A 21,619-nucleotide genomic window follows, 5' to 3' on the forward strand; every position below is an offset into this window, starting at 1 on the left:
TTTTAGGTGTAGAGATAGAGATTTCCAAACAAACTAGAAAAACTCAGCGAACCTCTAGTCCAGGAGGCCAGCTCACTTGTGCACGATGACCGTGATCGGGTACGTTCATGAGCACCATTTTGTACGTACGCTAGGTAAATTAATTTAGTTTACAAAGATATGAAATCAGTTTTAAATTGGGACTCGCTAAAATTCATGTGCTTGAATCTTAGTTTCCTTTCAGACGACGATTATTGCATATATTTTATACTAAAATTACAGATTTCGTTCATTGTAATTTTAGTAGGCGTAATCTACAATTTTTTGATACCGAGAATAAAAAATCCGTTAGGCAAAACTACAAATCCGACGAAATTTGTTTTGTGTTGGCACAAAGACAATTAACAATTAACAATTATTTCTATAGATAGACAAGGACAAAAAAATCATATGTTATTACATAAAGACAAATAACAAATCACAAAAGTAAAAATTTATTTGTACTAGTTAGTGGTACAAGATTATTGCCTGAAATCATCTTAAAATCCTAGAAGTGTTTTAAATTTTGTTTAAGATCATGCTCTACATTATAGCGCCACATTGGACATTTGATGTTGGTGTCACGACCGGTTTAAACCGCCTTAAAAATCACCCAAGGAGAAAGCGACCGGTTTCAATAGTTTGTGAAGGCAAAACAACTGATTTTCTAATATTAAGTAGGTAAATCAGTCTACAACATAATTAAGGGAGATATATATAGAGGACGACTTTTTTTTCTAGAATACAAAAACTCTCAAAACTAAACATCCACACGACAGATCCCAACTTTTTGGCTTTCATTCGTGGACGGATTGTGATATATCGTATCAAGAAGTTTGTGCCTCGCCTCATGATGGAATGGAAATGGATGGAATTACGAATTGACAGGCACCATCTCAAAACTGTACGTCCTGGTGCGTTTTGCTGATGACAGCCACTTGGAACGGAACCCGGTTCCAGAGAATCAAGAAGTCGTGGTATTAGGGATGATGAAAGCAGACATGGAACATATTATCGTTTATTTCTTTATTGGTGCTTGTTTAATTTCCTAGGTTTTAAATTTTAATGTGTTCTTCTGGAAATGGGAACATAAACCACAAATATGATGATAAACTGGTAATGGTTTCTATGGCCCCGTTCGCTGGTCTGAACTTTGATTGAAACTGGCTGAAAAACACTGTTCCGGCTGAATTGTTGTGAGAGAAAAACACTGTTCCGGCCGAAAAAACCAGCCGAACTTTAAGACAAGCGAACGAGGCCTATATTGTTTTTGGTCGTCAGAAATTGCTGACGATATTATACTTTTTTGCAAGTCCCACACTATAAGTCTTCTGTTATATGAACCTATTACCTATGTATGTTTTACATGTATGTGTGTGAACTTGTGTAGGTAGTAAATCATGTTTTTATATTAGTTAAAAAGAAGAAGTAAAGCATGCTTGATGATCTGACTTAATTATGATTCCCCAAGTTTATACAACAATGTTCCAAAACAACTTTGTTAGCTTACTGGATGGCCAAAGAAACAAAATTGTCAGCTTGTGTTATCTATATCTAATACTTCATCCGTTCTAAATTGTAAGTCGTTCTATATAGCTTTTACCAAGTATTTAGACATAATTATCTATGTGTGTAGCAAAAGCTACGTATTTAGAAAGTTACAATTGGAATGGAGTGAGTATTAAAGACCGAAGGGATTCTTCCAACTGTATTTGTTTACTTGTCCTTGTGCCTTCCGTGTTCCACATGTGCAACTTGTGTTTATACAAGTTAGAACAACCAACGTACAACAATGATATGGAGTGCAGTTCCGAGACAGATTAAGTTTAGATATAAAAGTTTGCTAGTAAACAAAAATGTTTATCTCCTCCACGTTTTTTCTTGGTGGTGAGCAGCGCAGCTCTCGGCATGCATGCGGCTCATGACCCGGCCGCCTCATTCGTTTTGCCAGATCTGATTTGTTTGGGTCGAATTGAAATTAATTAAATTAAATAAAAGAAGTATAGTACAAGTGATCGAGAGCATGGTTCTGTTCGGCTGCTCGTAAAATCGCTTATACTGATTTATACTGTTGATTTGTTAAAAGAGAAAAATATTATATCATAACTTATAAGTCGACTTATAATATCAACCGAACCAACTAACCGCGGGAGCCGCCGACGGTATTGCATTGGTCAATGATGGTTTTGTCCAAACCACCTCTGGCTGCTGGCTTTACTCGCAGTCCCAGGCAGATCATATCGATGAACGTGCACTTTGCTTGCTGCAAACCCAAACAAAGACGCCCTGCAGCGCCAGGTCAGCTCAGATCTCCATGTCTTTTTCGATTTATCCTAAATCAAATATTACTAGATTTAGTAATTAATTTTCAAAAATCTATGTAGTTTAATAACACGTGAACTATATATATATATTATTAAAGTATTACTAAGAAATCTATGTAGTTTACGATAGGGGGCCGCGACAGAGGCGGCGACGCACTGCTGTATCCAAGGAGATGGTGGAGGCCACTTTGACCTGGGTTTCTTGTGATCTTTATAGTTGTTTTTCTGTCCAATTTTATGGTAAATTCAGTCGTAGGAATCCAGACTCCGCTTGATTTGATTTTCAGGGCGGAGAAATGCGCAGCGGGAAAGGGATAAATGTTCTTTCCAATGAAGAAGGTGGAGGCACTCGTGCTAGATCTGAGTGATAATGTCTAGAAACATATTCATTATCGTAATGAATCTAAAATAAAAGCTAGGTTTAGAGCTTGTTATCTGAAAGTTACGATAAACATTAGTTGCCTCAAAGGCTGAAAATTTATTGCTAAGCATCGAATTGAATTTATCCATGCTCTGCCTTGCCAAAACATGTATACTCAGCCTTATAATATCCTAGCCCGCATGAGGCATGCCAATAATTTATTTTTTTTGGAAAAAAAATATTTGTTGTCAACAAGCAACGCGAAGGACGACGAATAAGATTTGGATCACGATCATGATCATTTTGTGGTGATATTCCAATATATATATATATATATATATATATATATATAAGAGATTATAGGGAAGGGAAAAAAAGAAAAAGAAAAACGTGTGCGTGAAGAAGAGGTTAAAAGGAGGGAAAAAGTCTACTTCACCCCCAACCTTTCATACTTGATCTACTTCACCCCCAAACTATGAAACCATCTGTTTTACCCCCTGAACTTTCCAAAACCGTCTATTTTACCCCCTGGGCGGCTTTTCAGCGGCGGTTTTGCTACAGTAACAACGGGTTTGCTACAGTGCCGGTGGGTTTGCTGCAGTGCCGGCAGTTTTGAATTTTCTTTTTTTTATTTATTTTTGGTGAATTTTTGAAAACTCATAGTAAATCATAGAAAAATCATAAAATGAAAAATCTAATTTTATTGGACTCCACATGAGTAGATCTACACAATGAATATATAATACAGTATGCTTTAGTACAATTTTTTTTTGTAGCTTTAGATTAATTGAAAAATTCAATTTTATCTGTAATTAATTAGAATTTATCTATAACTAAGTTATACATAGTCCAATGAGTACGAAATTTTTACTATAGTTCAAGCATATAATAATTAGCGTAGCATAAAAATTTCACCACAATTGGACCATAGAAGCTGCAGCTATGAATTATTCCAATTAATTACAGACAAAATTGGATTTTCCAATTAATCTAAAGCTACAAAAAAAATTTGTACTAAAGCATACTGTATTATATATTCATTGTGTAGATCTACTCATGTGGAGTCCAATAAAATTAGATTTTTCATTTTATGATTTTTCTATGATTTACTATGATTTTTCAAAAATTCACCAAAAATAAATAAAAAAAAGAAATTAAAAACCGCCGACACTGTAGAAAACCCAGCGACACTGTAGCAAACCCGCTGTTACTGTAGCAAAACCGCCGCCAAAAACCGCCCAGAGGTAAAATAGACGGTTTTGTAAAGTTCAGGGGGTAAAACAGACGGTTTCATAGTTCGAGGGGTGAAGTAGACCAAGTATGAAAGGCGGGGGTTGAAGTAGACTTTTTTTTTCCTTAAAAGGAGGGGATAAATATAGGCGATGATGGATTGGATCGGATAAAAATCCAGATAAAATTTACCGCGCGCGTTTTGAGGAGAAGATAGGAAATTAGGAAATCAGGAATAGGATAAGATTGTGGGGCGCCCGAAATCCGCGCCTACCGACCGGTGGGCCCCGCGCCACCGCACGCAGTACTGACACCAACAGACGGGGCCCAGCGTGCAGAAAAAGAAATCGATATCTGAATTTATCTATTTTCTACTCCGAGTAGGATAATTATTAGTATTTTTTTACAGGCGGAGGAGGTGTTATTACTATCGGATAAAGACGGTAATCCTAATCTGATCCCCGTCGACGAACTCCGTTATAAAACCCGAGCACCTCCCTCTCTCCGTCCTCCACCGCAACACATCACAATCGCCTTCTCCTCGCGTGCAGCAGTGCAGCAGCAGAAGAATCATATCTTTCGCGTAGTCGCGTCCACCCCGCAGCAAGCCAAGCCAAGCCAAGCAATGGCGCCCCTAGGAGATGGCGGAGCTGCGCCGGCGGCCAACAACCTGGTGGTGTCGTTCGGAGAGATGCTGATCGACTTCGTCCCCGACGTGGCCGGGCTGTCGCTGGCCGAGTCGGGCGGCTTCGTCAAGGCACCCGGCGGCGCCCCCGCCAACGTCGCCTGCGCCATCGCCATGCTCGGCGGCTCCTCCGCCTTCCTCGGCAAGGTACGTTCCTACGGCGGCACCCCCATCCAGCCCCGCCCCGTCCGTCCATTGCTTCTTCCTAGTCGTAGTACGTACTTCGATCCTCGCGTCTTCTAGATCCGGTCCAGCCAGCCGCCAGCTTAGATGCCGCGGCGGCCGGCGGGCGGATCTGGTGGTGTAGTGTGTGATCTCGACCCAGATCTGATGATCGTCCCGCGGCCCGCGCCCTGGCCGGCCGCGGATCCTCCTGATCGCCGGCAAAGTCCGGGCGTTGACCTGCTGCGTTGCAGTATTTAGTTCGCGCATGCCATGATTTTTGTTGGTATTTTTCAGTTTCTAAAGTTGACCGATGCCGATGCGTACTATATTTCTTGGGCGGCAACATCGTTGCAGCTAGCTGTGCCTTGTCATTCGACGGATGCCACTATAGTGGAGATGTTTGGACCTGCGTTTGTTTGTTGGGAGGAGGGAGTGGGTGGGCGGGCGGGCACCGGAGCCAGACAAAGGACTCGTTTGTTCTTGTCGCCGCGTGACCTCACCCCCCTTGCGGCCTCGCACCATTTTCTAATCGCCGACGGCGGCAGCCGAAGCCGGCTAACTTTACTCGATCTTACGTTTTGTTTGATGATCCGAAAAAAAAACCATTTATTTATTTATATTTATTCTCAATCACCATGCTAATAGTTGTAGAAGGTGTTTTGTTTCTTTATAAAGGAAAAATTAATCTGAAAAAGGCAATCTATGATTTTGTTGTTGTTTCTTTATACACATGGGATGGGACCCAGCACGTGGTAGCCGTGGGGGTGGTTTTCCACGGACGGACCTGACCTAGTAGGCCAGCTCGTCGTTGTTGTCGTTGGCCTTTGGGGTCACGCGTGGGTGCGTACGCTTACGCATACGTACACACACTCTCTGCTGCGCTCTGCCTGCCTGCCACTGGTGTCGTGTCTTTGCTAGTACTGCACACGCACGGTCCATTATTAACGTTATTATTGACCTCTGACCTCTGGGATTACGATGTGTCACTGCGCGCCGTTCCGTTCAGTGCCCGGCTGACTCGGATCTGACACCCGCTTGGCAGTTGGGGTCGTCTTCCGAATCGGATCCTCCAACCAACAGCCCAACGAGAGAGTTAATTAATCAGTTAGATTACATTACATTATAGATTAAAAAAAACGTTGTTTTTACCTTCTGTTTGCTTGGTTATTAAACTGAATCACTAAGCAATGTACGTGATGTAATTGTCCCACCTGCCCTGATATACTAACTTGGACGAAGCCAACACTTGTTACTTCATCCCTGATTATATAAATTGAAAACACACTCAATTCATAATCTGCACAGTAGTTTTTTTTTTTTTTTTTGCTTCTTCGATTCGATTCAACCGCATTGTTTGTTTGCTGCTATTAATCATGCTGCAAAACTAATGGCTTACTGCTGACCTGCAGTTCGGCGACGACGAGTTCGGGCACATGCTGGTGAACATCCTGAAGCAAAACAACGTGAACGCCGAGGGCTGCCTCTTCGACCAGCACGCCCGCACGGCCCTCGCCTTCGTGACCCTGAAACACAACGGGGAGCGTGAGTTCATGTTCTACCGGAACCCGAGCGCGGACATGCTGCTGACGGAGGCGGAGCTGAACCTGGACCTGATCCGGCGCGCCAAGATCTTCCACTACGGCTCCATCTCGCTCATCGCGGACCCCGTCCGGTCGGCGCACCTGGCCGCCATGCGCGCCGCCAAGGCCGCCGGCATCCTCTGCTCCTACGACCCCAACGTCCGCCTCCCGCTCTGGCCGTCCCCCGACGCCGCCAGGGAGGGGATACTCAGTATCTGGAAGGAGGCGGATTTTATTAAGGTCAGTGATGATGAGGTCGCGTTCCTTACCAAGGGGGATGCGAATGATGAGAAGAACGTGCTGTCGCTTTGGTTTGAGGGGCTTAAGCTCCTCATTGTTACCGATGGAGATAAGGGGTGCAGATACTTCACAAAGGTTTGTTTTGTTGGATTCTTTTTTTATATATATTGTTTTTCTTTCTGATGATGATTGTTCTTTGGAGGATGAATGAACAACCAAGGAATGCTGACTGACATTGTCCACCAATGTACCAATGCTTTCAGGACTTCAAGGGCAGCGTGCCCGGCTTCAAGGTGGACACCATCGACACCACCGGCGCCGGTGACGCCTTTGTTGGATCCCTGCTAGTCAACGTCGCCAAGGACGACTCCATCTTCCACGTAAGACACACACACATCGATCTCCATCTCCATCTTAATTATATATCTGCTGCTTTCACCAATCACAAATGTCGTCAAGAACGTGCTGCTGATCAATCACGTACTGTTTTTATTCAGAACGAGGAGAAGCTCCGCGAGGCGCTCAAGTTCTCCAACGCCTGCGGCGCCATTTGCACCACCAAGAAGGGCGCCATCCCGGCGCTGCCCACGGTTGCCACCGCCCAGGAGCTCATCGCCAAGGCCAACTAGACGCTCACGCACGCCGCCACTCTGCTCCATCACGTCGCCCCTCGACGTCCACGTCCTCAATTTTTTTCCGCCCGGGGCATTAATAAAAATGTTGGCATGCGTGGTGGATATTTTTTTAGCTTCAAATTTCCATTGTGTCGTGTGAGGAATGCTGCTGTAATCTGATGCCTTCGATGCAACTTTCAGAGTTTTCAAGGAACGTCTTAAGATGAAAAAAACGTACAATTGTGTAATGGCTTCTGTTGATCGACCGTATGATTCCAATGTGCAGATATTGTTCGCCACTTCGACTTGGCTGCAAAGATGGTTTGGTTTTAATGAAAAACCACAAAAATCTCAGTAGACATGGTTTCAGTTTTTTCTGAAAACCCGCTGAAATCTCTCTAGAGATTTAGTTTTTTTCCCCTGAAAACCCGTAAAAATCTCTATAGCCCACTACCAAGTTTCTGTTTTTAAGTCCCTGATCGCTCAAAAAGTTCAAAATCCCCTCTTCAGCGACCATATGGTTTTAGAGTTAAACCATCACTATTTAAAACGTGTAGCCAAGGTATTGTTGGGCTGCCGCTCTGAAAAGATGTTAGCCTATCAGATATCAGGTACCAAATGCAGTTGCAAGGTCCAACGTACAATCAAAATTTCAGCATCTCCAATCAATCCACGTAGAGTAGATTACACATCTTTGAGATGCTGTGATGTTTCACCAGCACTGCGGAGGATAGGATTGAAAAACTCAGTACATATTGTAAGGTCGATGTTGTCTTTTTACATGGGCAGGTTTTTCTGAAGCGGACGCAACGTCACATTCACCACACCGCAAAGGTGGATTTAGACTCCGGGCGAAAAGAAATATTCATTTCTTCCATCGGGTTAAGACCGAACAATGTAGATCCCTAGTTCAAATTGCTACTACAGGTCCATCATTCTAACATAGGCATGAAGCCACCAGAAGTCTGGGCAGATCAAGCTGGATGAGGCATGGAGATCCACGCACCTGCACGGCTGCACACAATGCGAGTAGCTGAGTCCAAGAAATATATGCGATATACAATAGGCAAAGTATGGTTGTGCATGTGTCAGATTCTTGAAGTTTACAGCTGAGAAAAAGAAAACAGAATGGCAGGACCTCCTGTTATATATCCATTTATGGCCTAAAGTAGGCAAAGTACCCAAACATATTCGTGATGTGTGAATGTGAAAAATAACTCGGGGAAAAGTCAAACGAGCAATTTAATCACCAGAGTGTAACGTGAAATGGTGAGTGATAATTATTTGACAAGCACGAGGCCATAGTTGCATTGTAAGATACCAAACTAACCTGCCTATTGATATCACTTCTTAAGCAACAGATTTCGGAACTCCTCATTTGATTTCAACTCCCCTGCGCCATCTGGTTTCTTCTCATCCTTGTTGGTCCATCCAAGAGGTTTAACCACAGCTCGTGGTGCAAAAAGGGTATTCTTCCCCGTGGTTTTTGCATCACCCTTGGGTACTTCATTGTCTGGTCCACTGGATCCTGTTGCTTTTGCATCATCACCACTACTCTGAGGTAAATTATCTGGAGAAAGGAATATGTTACAAGATTCGGATAAGTAGAGAATCTGAAGCTATGTACATGTAGCCCAGACCATCAGTGACAATATAGTACATGCAGAAGTGGTGCAGGTCTCTATTTCTAGTCTGATGCACATGTACAGAAGATACACCATTCTTCTAAAGAAAACCATATGCGCAGTTTATTCAATCTTCAAATTTCTGTGGCTAACTAGTATTTTTGAGATTTATTTTCAAAACTTCCGCATATAGCTTATGGAGCCTACCTGGTGGTTTCCATCCATATTTTACCTACTACTTTTAGTGCAAAAGAGTAAAAGGTCAGGTGTTCCATCTGTTAATGAGCTGGCACCAATCTTCACGCTCCAGGGACAATATAGCAGTTCTAAAGTTCTTAATCCTTTTTGTTCTACAAAGTAATTGTTTGCTTTAGGTTGATCCATTCATGCAATTTTGAAAATATAAAAAATGCCAGACTGAATGTCTTCCACTGGCAAACAACGTACCCTGGCTAGCTTGACCTGCTTCGCGGCTTTTCTTACCCTTGCTTGGATCTGATCGCGCGATACTCACTTTCTTTCCAAGCAACTTCTGCTTGTTTTTCTTAATAGCTGCCTCAAGCTGCTTGTTGTCTGAAAAGTCCACATAGGCCAACCCCTGTAAAAATGATAAGGGAAGACAAATCAACAAAAGTGTAATTCAAATTCTTTACTAACACCCTTAAAACACAACAACTCAGATTTTCTGCACTTAAAAGCAATACCCATGAACATAAACAGAAAGCAAGATGGTGATAGTGGTAGCACCAACGACGGGGCACTTTAAAATGCGCTGATCACAACTTCACAAGGACCATTTGAAGAAAAGAAAAAACTCAACCAGCGGGGTAAGACAGCCCCTGACCATTTTGCTAAGAAGACATTCTCACGCATGTTGAGAAAACCCCCAAACTCTGCCCCACCCATACACACACCGAGCATTTTGCTAAGACATTCTCACACAGGTCTAGAAAACACCCAAACCCTGCCCCACCCATACACAGCAGTACCATAGCCCATGTGAGAACAACCACGACCGGGGCCGAACCTTAGACCTATGCTTTCGCGTGGGACAGACAAAGGGAATTTTTTAACCCCAACCTGAAAATTGATCCCATGGGGTGTCAAACCGAGGACCTAAGGAGTGCTACTAGAGCCACCTAACCAACTTAGCTAGAGGCCCTTTCGCTATTTGAATAAAATAGTCTTGCACATTTGGGAAATACAGTAACAAAATGGTGAAACATAAAAGTCCACTAGAGTCAATTTTCAAGAACACTTATTGGCAACCTGACTTTGCAATTTTGACCTAGGAATTAAAAGAGCATCTAGTGGGTTTCTCAGCAAGCAACAGCCCCATGTCTTTACCCATCATCGGCAGACTAGGGGTGCTGCTTGGGTCGGTCCTCAGCTCAGCTGGTAATGTAGGTCCCTGGGCAGGCTGGAAGTTGGAGCTGCGGAGAATCACAAAAGCTGGAGAAGGATGAAAGCTGCGTTTTTCAGGCAGACTAGGAGGGGTAAGATACATTCAAATCTGTACTTTGATACGCCATGCGCTCTTCAACCTAATATTGTAGTGTCAGCATAAGAAATACAAACTACCAGAGCATCCAGTGAACTAATCCTGGAGCAAGAATAATCGACTAGGGCCTTATTTTATACTGCAGCCTGCAGAGATGCACTGTACCGGTTTCAACAAACAAGCAATGCATATTACACTATGGGATACTAGAGGCAAAAAGAAAAAAAGTAGAATTAAGTGTAACATATACCCTTGATTTTTTGGTGAATCTGTCCCTCAGCAATCTTATTGCCATGGCACCACCAATGTCAGAGAAGAATCGTCTGAGATCATCCTCATTTGCCTGTAGAGAGAGGGGTAAGTTTAATAAATTTTAGGAGCTAAGTGCATCTAAGAAACAGAAAATAACATACCTTCAAGTCAATATTTGACACAAAAACTGTACACTTGTCATTATAGAAGGATGGCTTTGGTTCATTTGAACTTGATTTCCCTATTTGGCTGTCACCATCCACTTTCATCTCCATAGATGCCACGACCTTCTCCCTGCTGGCCTCTCCAACTTCTACAGCAGTAACAGCACCACTGTGCCCACTTTGTAGATTTGATCCTTGGTCATTTGATGGCATGGTGCTTTTTGGTGGATTCTCTTTTCTTTTCTTAGCAAGGGGCTGCTGTTTATTGGCCATCTTACTTGATTTTCTTTTTTGAGAGGAATCATTTGCATTAGAATTATCATTGGGGTTAGGGTAAGCCTCAACTTTAGCCTCCTCTTGAGACTTAAACGTCATAAGCTCCTTTAGCCGAGGCGTAACCTGGTCAAATAGAAGGATAATAAGGCGGCGGACTATAGTTGACATGATAAGTTGATAACCCATGCTATCATCAAATGTACACAGTTCAGTTAGAAACACATTAAACAGTTGAATAGATATCAACTTATCATGGCTAGAACTTTAATCCCTGCAAAGATTCAATAACAAACCCAAGGGGCCAACAGCTGATGATTGCACATAGGATTTAATCACATGAAAATCTGAATGATGTCAAAGCTTTCAATGACTAATCAAACTTTATGCAGAAGGAACCAGGAATCGTCAGAAAATTATGTTCCCATGGTTATTAATCAATAATTGGTATGCCAGATCTTATGTATTGCTCCTTTTTATCAAATGCACCAAAATAAGTGATTCATGTGTAGATGACAAACTGAAGAAACAATCACTCACATGCTGAAGGACCATGCAGGGCACACCAAGCCAGTTTAACTTTATGTTTGCATGAAAAAAATCCAGTTTGCAACCAGAAAAGCCAAGTGAACAAGCGAAACAGAAGAATACCTTCTTTACAGCAAGGTCATAATCATCCAAGGTGCCATTCTCCTCTTCAAATCTTATCCATGAGTGACATACCTCCTAGCAAGTTTCAGATCACAGCATTCGAAAATAAATCATCAGTATTAATGAGAATTATCATGTTGAAACATCAATACTTAAGCTACTATTTAAGAGTCTGGTGAATAGGAAGCAGCAGGAGTACATCAGTAGCTACATAACACAGGAGCTCAGGTAGCGTCAAAGTAACCATACATATTCTCATATTTGTTTGAGAATAGATTACCTCTGATCCAGAACCAGCAAATCTTTTGCTATAACAACGCTTATAAATGGATCTCGCCTCATGTACATGGCCCATTTCTATCTCCATTGAAATGTACTGCTCCCAAACTTCAAAAACAGACCCACTGGAAGAATAATAGCTGATTTAAGGATGTCAGGTAAAAGAACAAAAGAATAATTTGCAGAGTAAAAAATAAACCTTTTCATGATTGCGTTTTCCCAAACTCCACGAGCTGCAGAAAGATCTTTGCCAAGACTACGCTCTAGTTTTGCCCAATAAGCATATAAGCGCAGTAACTCCTTGGTATCCAGTTGAGATGAGAGGAATTCTGCAGCATCCTGATATTAAATCACATTATTAATTATAGTAAGAATTAAGAAAATATGTAAATGATGAGGTGATAGAAATAATGTACCGTTAATGTCTGCCTAATCAGTTGAAAATCCAACCCATCAGAAATCCTCCGTCTTAAACCATGAACTCGAGTAAGATAAATATTGAGATACTGCAATTGTTCAGACATCCCAATAAAGATAAATGAGAACCACTTCCCACCAGAACAGTTAACAAGCAACAGACGTTGGAGAGAACAGATTCTTGATGAGTTGTCTGCTTTTACGTAGAAAGCTTTTCTAGAACATGCAGGAGAGCAGCATATCATTTCATTATAAGAAGAAAGGTCTGAAACACAAGGAAGAAATCCCCAACACTCACACATACAAACACCCACAACACTCTAGAAGACTAGAACAAAAATAAACCATGCACATTCTTGCTCACCTCTTGTATGGTTGAAAAGGAACATTGTATTGCCCGTTCAAATACCTAAAAGCACATACAAGCATGTACACTTAGCTCCCAATTATAAATAAAAGAAACAGATGAAGACAAATAACAATCTTCTAAAACTACAAAAAGAGTACATATAACAAAAGAAATGCAGTGAACACATTAGACATTCACGATACACAATGTAGTTATATAGAACTTACATGCTGCAGCTCTTCTTCAGAAGCATGAATACGCTCCAAAGACAACAAATAATGGACCCATAGCTCACCAACCCATGTACAATTTCTTGTGGCTCTGTAATAAACACTTCTGAGTACAGAAGGCACCTGCACAAAAGAGCATCTCTTGATACTATAAAGAGAAAAATATCATGATGACTGAATCTACATCTATTGCCAAAGAAATTTTTAAAAGGACCTTCAGGGTTCTATCCAGGTAACTTGTATATCCCATCCATATATCACTTGAAACAGGAAGCTCTGAAACAGCTCGCTCATACAGGACTAGAACACGAGCAGGGTCACCAGAAGACTCCTCAAATTTGATGTATTTCTGTTCCACCCACACAAAAAAAACATTGAGTTTACTAATAACAATAATCGGGAAGTAAATGGCAATGAATTTGGTGAAATAGCAATTGAAAAAAAAAGTAACCACCATATGAAACTTAAGCTTGGGAAGATTGTAAGGTGGCAAGGAACCTAACAACTCTTTTTTTTAACCCAGACAAGAGCTGCGTATCATTATATTAAGCAGAAGAAAATCGGGAAAGAACACAAGGAACCTAAGTACCTAACAACTCACATAGTGTTATTCACAATACAAGGGGCAAACTGATTCCTTCTGGTTCCAAATAAAATTTTCCACAAAAATATTTATCAAGCAGGGCCACGGATCAAAGCATAAACAACTGGAATAAAGAAACTATAAATCTCAAATGGAAGAACTGAAGAATAAAATGTTTTTCCAGCAAGATCATCAAATGAAATTGTAAATCTACAAAGTGAAACAAGCCAAAAAAAAAAGGAAATTCAAAGAAAACAAGTTTTTCGGCACAGATGTAACTTTCACCACAGATTTGAGACAAGAGAACTGCTCAGAGTCTCAGACAGACCTGATTTAAAAAATATGCAACGAAATGACACACTAATAGGTTAGCATCTCAACTATGAAGTAAATAGTAGCAGGATGAACTGTAAACAAGGTTTAAGTTAAGCAATGACAGATCATTAATTATGTTCAGCATACCACAAATTCCTGCAGTTTGTCAGCTTCAGATGTGCCTGCATTGCTTAGTTGATCCTCGTATTGCTTCCTTTCATTGTACATATCATTGGCCTTTTTGTAAGCAGATGCGACATTTGAGGGGACACCATCAAAATCTGCACCAGGATCGTTTGCATTCCCTTGTTCAGCCTCCCAGCTCTTATACTCAGAAAGTGTAGATTCCATATCAGTCAAAGGAACAGATAACTGGCGGTGGAATAGTGTGCGTATACGCTGAACTTGCTTTTCCCTCTCCTCGGCATTGGCATCAGCGATGGTGATCAAAATGGCCATCTCATATTCTCTATAAGCTGTCCATAGTTTGCTACCCTCGGTAACATGCAGCCCCCCTGCGGTAATAGCACTTTCAAACAAATTTCTCATTTTGGAGAGGCCAGATGGTGTACATTGAGATACCGACTGATCATGCTCTTCAACATAGTCAAGGTAATCCCGCCATAACTTGATGGACTGCAATGTCAGAACCACCACAATAAGTTAGCACTCCACAGCCCACATGCTCAATGGTTTAACTACAATATCACAATAACGATCCAACATACCAGGTATTCTTGCACCCCACGCTCGTAGAGCTTTTCAATATCACCAAAAGATTCCTCACTGCGACAACACAAACAAGACAGAAAAAGAAAAACAGAATGAAACTTATTTTCCCACAAGATTGAAGAGCAGTATTTTATGCACAGACTGCACACGATTTGGGTACTTCATGAAGGCGTAAATGTAGAAAACAATCACAAACCTCGAGCTCAATGAGATCTCATCCTTAGCCCACTCCTGCCACATCTTAGGGGTTAGAGGAAAGTACTTGTTCATCTCCTCCCTTGCCATGCGCAGCTTCTCAATGTTGCCTGACTTCCTCAAGCACTGGATATACTGCAACAACAAATGCAAAACACTCACCAACAGCAAGCAGCAAGCTAACGGTACGGGAAGCTTCTCAAATCGCAATCAACAGTGACCACTCCATCTCCATGCAAGGCAGCAACTAACAGCTACTAACATCGGGAAGCATTCCAGTTACCCATGACTAGGCAGATAATCCAGTGATAAGATTCCACACTAATTCTCAAATGGAGCTCACGCCACGGACCAAAATCAGCATCCAAATGGCCCCAACTAGACTAAGAAATACTAGGACCCAATGCGTAAGAGCACGCAATAATTCCAACCCTAGTGAAGCTGCCAGCAAATGCCCAAACCAACACTAGTGGCTAAACCCACTCAAAACCCTAGCGCGCCATGGCAGCCGGAGAGGAGAGCGCGGGAGGGAGGGCGAAGGATACCTGCACGTGGGTCTCGTAGTCGAGTGGCTGCTCCCTGAGGGATTGCTCTAGGGTCTGGATGCGGAGCTCGTCGACGGCGGCGGCTCCCTCGTCGTCGGAGTCGGAGTCCGACGAGTCCGAGTCGGAGCCCGAGGGCGCGGCGGCATCGGGCATCTCCGCGTCGTCCCCGCCTCCTCCACCTGCTGGCTCGGGCGCGGGGGCCGCCTCGGCCGCCTCCGGCAGCTCCTCTTCCGTCGCCATGTCTCTCGTCCGTGCCCGTGTGCCAATGTGCTCGACTGTACAATCTCAGGTGGAGGTCGATTCGTTTTCCCCAATTCTATAATTTCCGGACAAGGGCAGTTCACAAATTGATTTCTTTTCAGAAAGAACCTTTCGTTTCATCGTAAACGATAGTAGATTATTTATCGCTGGCTGGTTTGGTGCGAGAGAAATATTGTTTCAGCTTCTAATTCACAATCGTATAAGCCCAGCCGAACAGGCTGCTTGTCCATTTGACAAAAATAGGTCAGTGACTTCTTGCTTCAATTTTTTTTATGAATGATCTCACAGTACTCAATGATATATAAAGTTTTCTTATTGTTTCTTGTTTTCATTTTAGATTATTTAAGAGCTCAAATATTCAATAATCGATGACATAGCTAAAACAACATAATTTATAGGGTCCACAAACCATGTTAGCCAAAAGCATGTGAAAAAAACGTATTGAAATATAAAGCTTTCTTATTGTTTTTCTTAGATCATCGTTAAGGGGCTCAGATATTTAATAAAAATAAAATAGGTAAAAATTGATAATGTGTGGGGTTCACATGCCACGTTATCCAAAATAAAATCGTTTTAGAATGGTTATTAGGTGATTTTGGTCGATTTTTAAAGTTGGGGGACCTATGATACAAGTTCAGGCTTCACTCTTAGAATTGCTCATGTATATCATACACAGTATCATTGAAATATTTGTTTTAATGTCTGTGTTGTGAGATGATAGTTGTCCGCGAAAATAAACATGAATAAGAGCTAGTGTAATCAAAAGAAACCCTGGTTGGGGCAACTTGGTAAAATACTGTGCAATGGATGACTATTTCAAAAAGCCTTTTTTTTTTTGTATTTCTAATACATACTTGGTTGCAACCGTTGAACATATCAAAGGCCCCGTTCGCTTCGCTGAAAAAACGAGCCGAAACACCGTTCCTGCTAATTTGTTGTGAGAAAAAAACACGGTTCCGACTGAAAAAATAAGCTGAAAAGTACAGATTATAAGATAAGCGAACAGGGCCGAAGAGCGGTAAGATTTCAATCATCTAATAAACAACAATAACATTATTGACTTTTTTGTCACATCATGGCTTTGTTTGTGGCATCCTCTACTCATTCACTCTCTACGTGAGTTCCGTGTGGAAATTCATATGTTCTAGATTCTAGGTAGACTAGACGTTTGGAATTTGAGAAGTTTTTTATAAACGAGAAGTTGATGTTTGTACTTTACATTTATCTGCTTTGCGATGGAGACCTTCAACCGTTCCTGATATACTCATATATCTATCCGTATTTGCAACCAAGCTCCTGATAGTCAAATCCAGGGACCTCAATGTAAAATCCCCAAATCCCCGCGTCCCGGGGGAACCCTCCCAATTGTTCTTCCCTTCTCTTGCATTCCACCGCGCCCACCGGAAGGGAAGACTCCAGGCTCACGCCACGGTTTCACACGAGCAAATCCCGCCGCCTCCTCCCCGCGCACGCACCCCTTCCCATCCTCCCCGGAGCACGAGGCGAGGCGAGCCGGGCCGCCGGATATGGCGCCGGCGGCGCCGGACGGCGGGGCCGAGTCGCAGCGGCAGGCGGACCTGCTCAAGCAGGAGGGCAACGCCTTCTTCAGGAAGGAACGCCTCAGCGCCGCCATCGACGCCTACACCGGGGTAAGCCTGACTGACTCCCCACTCCCGGCGGCCGGATTCTCCGCCTGATTCGCGTGTTGCGCGCTTGCCGTTCCAAATACCAGTTATATAGGCGTCCTTTCTGTTCCCGTGTTCAATCGGTGCGCTGTGGAGTGGGTTACAAGTGTGGTGCGCAGCATTTTGCTGAGCGCGGCAGCGCGTCTGGTGCGTCCCGCTGATAGATTCTCTGAATCTATGCTGAATTATCCGAGATTGCTTCCTGAATGCTACTGCGTAGTAACCATGGCCTGGTGAATTGGTTGGTGGTGTTGGCACAGCTGTTCAGAATGGTTCACGTGATATGTTTTGCCTCTTGTGTTAAAGAAAAATACTTGGATTGAAGACGGTTACCTGTTGGCTGTTGATGTAGGCTTATTTGTGGGCAGTGGTTAGGTTGTTCGATTACTGATTTTAAATATTGCTTCCTGCTATATGGAGTAGTTTGTTTGCTTAAAAGTTAATACAGAGATACTTGCTATCTAGTTGAGAGTTGCTGTGCAACAATGCAGGTTGCAGAGAATTTTACCTTTTAGGCTATTGTGGGACTAGGCAATGCTAATGTGCTGTCCTTTGTAGTTTGCTAGACATTTAATGTTAGGCAGGGAAATGGATTAAGAGGGGGTTGCTGGGAGAGGTACAAAATTGAATGGAGCGTTGATAGAGATTTTTCCAATCTTTTGCCAGGGTGTACAAACATCATAGGCTTATAACATTCCTATCCTTGCAAACCATGGACTTATTGCAAAATTGATTCTAGATTAAGGAACGTGACATCAGATGAGTTGGTTTTAGCCACTCAGCTAAGGTTATAGCCTACCTCTTGCTCTAGTTACCTGGGTAGCCGCTTTTGTCTGGCATTTCCAAGAAACTGATGTCAGTTGTAGTAAATGCACATACATAGTTGAATCAATGAACACTAAATGTTAGTAAAACAGATGTCATCTGTAGTTGAAACCCTGTATATCTTGCACATCCCTTGCTAACTTCAATGCCTATTTTGGTTGACAGGCCATAACTCTCTGCCCAAATGTTGCAGTATACTGGACCAACCGAGCACTTTGCTATAGGAAGCGGAAGTATAAAATTGCTAGCCCTTTATATTGTTTCGTATTATTGATAATTTGGTGCACAATCTGAGTGTTTGCATTGTATTATGTTCCTCTCTAAATGGCCAGTGAGTGGGCTAAAGTTGAGGAAGATTGCAGAACGGCTATCCAGCTTGACAGCCAGTCTGTTAAGGTGAGTGGGTGCCTTGACTTGTCTTTCATTAAATTAATTCATGTATGCATTTTTGTTCCCATCTGACTATGAGCATATACCAAATTATCGAGAAAGCACTCTGTGCATTCTATATACCTTGTTTTCTCATAAGGAAAGGAATTTCATTTTGATCAAAATTTTTCATTGATCAAACATGTAATATAGTTAGTATACCAGTATCACACCTCTTGCGCATATCCACATGCTAGCTGAGTTATGCTTCATTTGGTATTTGTGGGAACCAACTTCTTTTCAAGAAGTAGGTGAAGTAAAAACTTGTAGACATTTGATCCATGAATTTTCCATTTGTATTGCATTTTTTATGATCTATTCACATTCACTTGTGGGCACACCACAATGCAAGTGATAACTAAGAATATCTATTTTAGAGCCAAAACGAAACTATTTTTTGGAACTGTTATGATTCTGTATGCTAACTTGATTGTACGACTTAGCACAATATGAAACTGACCTTAATTTCACAACGTCTAGTGATGGCCTGGTGACGTATTTAGTAAGATATATGCTTCATACATGTACAGGGTTTATTCCAAGATTCTTTGACTTCTTCAAGGGAGCGTGTAATGTATGTTTATAAGTACATCTTGGGATGTGATATTATGGTGTCAAAGGAAGGAACATATAACCCAAATAAAACCAAACACCATAGAATCTGTTTTTTACTTGTTTGCAAACTTCAATCCATCTGGACTCTCTGGCTTTAATCATTTTGAATTGGACTTGATTCACTGTTGAAATTGAGGTGGCACTGCATTTCAGCATAGTTCTTTTTTCTTTCCTGGATGAGGAAAACATCACATTTATCCTATCCAACAATGTCAATACTCCTAATCTCGTCTTAAGATGATAACTTGCTTATTTTGTTGGCAGGCGCATTACATGCTCGGGCTAGCTCTTGTCAACAGCCAAAGATTGTCAGAAGGAATAAAATCACTGGAGAAGGTATCCTTCTCCCTCACAAGCATGTGTCTGTGTGCTTGTATTACTTTTCTAGTTTGCTGTTTTAACTTATAATCAGTTTTGAACACCTTTACCAACCATCAACAGTTGCCCTCTTCAAAACTTTTATCAAGCTGAGCTCCCACAGTTACTTGCTTCAGCTGTGCATGCCTGTGTATAAATAAAAATAATGTTCTCATGGTGGGCTGGCGATCTTATTTCTTTGGTCCTAGCATTGAACTTTTATGTATAAATAAAGGCCTCAAGCTGGTCTTTGCTCCTGCTACATCTTGTCACATACAATGTTAGCTGTCTCGGCACAGGATTGGTAAAAGAGCATAGAACACCACTTTTGACAAAATATTATCATCCAGATACACTGTTCTTGTATTTTTCCAACTGGTAAGGACAACAGTTCTGAGTTCTGACCTGAGTCTGAATTACGAATAGTTGAACTGACAATTAGACAAAAAAAAGGGCAGACCCAGTGCCGGAGGCTCCCACATCAGTGGGGTCTGGGGAAGGGAAAAACCGAGGCAAGCCTTCCCCCCGCAAAATCTGCGGAGAGGCTGCTTCGAACCCATGACCTGGTGACTCAGTGAGACAGCTCTCACCGCTGCACCAGGCCTGCCCTTCTGAACTGACAATTAGACAGCACATGCAAAAAGCAGGGAAACTATAATTTCTAGTGCCACCACCTTTAGTGCAATTCTCTCTTTGGACAAGCGGTAGAGTCTTACCGCCTGTGACCGGAAGGTACCGGGTTCGAGTCGCGGTCTCCTCGCATTGCACAGGCGAGGGTAAGGCTTGCCATTGACACCCTTCCCCAGAACCCGCACAGAGCGGGAGCTCTCTGCACTGGGTACGCCCTCTCTCTGGACAAATTATGTTGTTGAGTTAGAAATTTAGAATTCAATTTCTCTTCATTCCATTTTTAATGATGAACCAAACTTTTCAAAACTAGTCCTTGGAGCTTGGAAGGGGTGCACATCCTGCAAGCTACATGGTTGAAGAGATATGGCAAGAACTTTCCAAAGCAAAATACATCGAATGGGAGAGCTTATCAAGAGAGCGAACTTCTCAACTGCAAAAGCTAAAGTGCGTGGCGAATTTATCTTTTCCGGACAGGGTTATACTGTAGTACCCTAATGTATTTGTTCCGTGTTTTCCAGAGTAGCATGTAAAGAAGCCATAAGGTGTTACAACAGCCTTGATAACCCAGCTGCAGGTGTACCAGTAGAACAGCTAAATGAGCTCGATGAAGTTTTCAAGAAGGCTGCAAAAGCTGATACTCCAGCAGAAGTACTACACTGCCTCACACAATATTTACTCTGGCCGTTTTGTCTGGTCTAGCCACTCAGCCTATCTTATTTGCAGGTTCCTGACCATCTCTGTTGCAAAATTACACTTGATATATTCAGAGACCCGGTGATCACCCCAAGTGGGGTTACTTATGAGAGGGCTGTACTTCTTGGCCACCTTCAAACGGTAACCGACACAAGCACTGACAGTTTCTTGCAAAGCCCTTGTGTTTTACATATCAAATTTATGAACTTTGTAATAATTTATATAGGTGGGGAAGTTTGACCCCGTGACCCGTGAGCCACTTGAACCTCACCAGCTGGTTCCGAATCTTGCCATCAAGGAAGCTGTACATGCATTTTTGAGCGAGCATGGCTGGGCTTACAAGATTAGGTGATTGCTTTACATACCGGGTTGGAGGTAAGATTAGCGATACAGGTTTTGGCTACTGTCGGATTTGACGGTGGGAATTTTTGTTTACTGTTGGGGGTGGATTTTAATCTGGGATGGCTGTGTACAGATTCACCTTCTCCAGTTGTTGGTCTGCCTGTACATATGAGATGCTTGCTATTATGATATTAATTGTAAACAGTACACCAAAGGAAGTGAAGTTGAGTGTCTGAATTCCTGACTGCTGTTTTTTTAGGGAATCAACGGATTATTTACATATTTACCATCATTATGGTGTGAGTGGTATAAAAAATACCATGTCAGTCACACAGTGTAAGATGTCATCCGTAATAATGGTAAATATATAAATGCCCACATAATTCTATAGGATTTATCAGATGTGGAACGGCTTGCCCACTAGTAAGAACCAAGAGGGAGGGGAAATGGTGAT

General features: G+C 42.2%; 3 protein-coding genes across 3 annotated transcripts; 2 read left to right on the forward strand and 1 right to left on the reverse strand.

The window, feature by feature from the left end:
• The first annotated feature begins 4,429 nt into the window (after positions 1-4,429).
• Positions 4,430-7,516, forward strand: LOC136476607 (fructokinase-2). Its single transcript, XM_066474507.1, has 4 exons — positions 4,430-4,765; positions 6,193-6,738; positions 6,867-6,983; positions 7,101-7,516. Exons 1-4 carry the CDS (start codon positions 4,559-4,561, stop codon positions 7,230-7,232), a joined length of 1,002 nt encoding a protein of 333 aa, XP_066330604.1. The 5' UTR covers positions 4,430-4,558; the 3' UTR covers positions 7,233-7,516.
• A 321-nt stretch (positions 7,517-7,837) lies between these two features.
• Positions 7,838-15,603, reverse strand: LOC136476605 (uncharacterized). Its single transcript, XM_066474506.1, has 16 exons — positions 15,329-15,603; positions 14,785-14,918; positions 14,585-14,642; positions 14,004-14,492; positions 13,173-13,307; positions 12,956-13,081; positions 12,744-12,788; positions 12,379-12,468; positions 12,162-12,301; positions 11,964-12,087; positions 11,684-11,758; positions 10,757-11,158; positions 10,594-10,686; positions 9,290-9,440; positions 8,548-8,787; positions 7,838-8,231 (listed from the first exon to the last, which is right to left on the reverse strand). Exons 1-15 carry the CDS (start codon positions 15,566-15,568, stop codon positions 8,561-8,563), a joined length of 2,529 nt encoding a protein of 842 aa, XP_066330603.1. The 5' UTR covers positions 15,569-15,603; the 3' UTR covers positions 7,838-8,231; positions 8,548-8,560.
• Positions 15,604-16,959: 1,356 nt separating this feature from the next.
• Positions 16,960-21,410, forward strand: LOC136476608 (E3 ubiquitin-protein ligase CHIP-like). Its single transcript, XM_066474508.1, has 8 exons — positions 16,960-17,238; positions 18,265-18,332; positions 18,432-18,495; positions 19,408-19,479; positions 20,441-20,574; positions 20,649-20,778; positions 20,854-20,964; positions 21,050-21,410. Exons 1-8 carry the CDS (start codon positions 17,116-17,118, stop codon positions 21,173-21,175), a joined length of 828 nt encoding a protein of 275 aa, XP_066330605.1. The 5' UTR covers positions 16,960-17,115; the 3' UTR covers positions 21,176-21,410.
• Positions 21,411-21,619: the final 209 nt, after the last annotated feature.

Source organism: Miscanthus floridulus, chromosome 8 (genome assembly GCF_019320115.1).
Source record: "Miscanthus floridulus cultivar M001 chromosome 8, ASM1932011v1, whole genome shotgun sequence".
Classification (NCBI taxonomy): Eukaryota; Viridiplantae; Streptophyta; class Magnoliopsida; order Poales; family Poaceae; genus Miscanthus; species Miscanthus floridulus.

What these genes read in the sequence shown, in the direction of transcription:
- LOC136476607 (XM_066474507.1), top strand. Translation starts at nt 4,559, where the DNA reads ATGGCGCCCCTAGGAGATGGCGGAGCTGCGCCGGCGGCCAACAACCTG. An exon ending in CCTCCGCCTTCCTCGGCAAG is followed by an intron (nt 4,766 to 6,192) that starts GTACGTTCCTAC and finishes GCTGACCTGCAG; the next exon opens with TTCGGCGACGACGAGTTCGG. An exon ending in GGTGCAGATACTTCACAAAG is followed by an intron (nt 6,739 to 6,866) that starts GTTTGTTTTGTT and finishes CAATGCTTTCAG; the next exon opens with GACTTCAAGGGCAGCGTGCC.
- LOC136476605 (XM_066474506.1), bottom strand. Translation starts at nt 15,568, where the DNA reads ATGGCGACGGAAGAGGAGCTGCCGGAGGCGGCCGAGGCGGCCCCCGCG. An exon ending in ACTACGAGACCCACGTGCAG is followed by an intron (nt 14,919 to 15,328) that starts GTATCCTTCGCC and finishes TTGTTGTTGCAG; the next exon opens with TATATCCAGTGCTTGAGGAA. An exon ending in GAAAACGCAATCATGAAAAG is followed by an intron (nt 12,088 to 12,161) that starts GTTTATTTTTTA and finishes TTATTCTTCCAG; the next exon opens with TGGGTCTGTTTTTGAAGTTT.
- LOC136476608 (XM_066474508.1), top strand. Translation starts at nt 17,116, where the DNA reads ATGGCGCCGGCGGCGCCGGACGGCGGGGCCGAGTCGCAGCGGCAGGCG. An exon ending in CCATCGACGCCTACACCGGG is followed by an intron (nt 17,239 to 18,264) that starts GTAAGCCTGACT and finishes TTTGGTTGACAG; the next exon opens with GCCATAACTCTCTGCCCAAA. An exon ending in TCTCAACTGCAAAAGCTAAA is followed by an intron (nt 20,575 to 20,648) that starts GTGCGTGGCGAA and finishes CGTGTTTTCCAG; the next exon opens with AGTAGCATGTAAAGAAGCCA.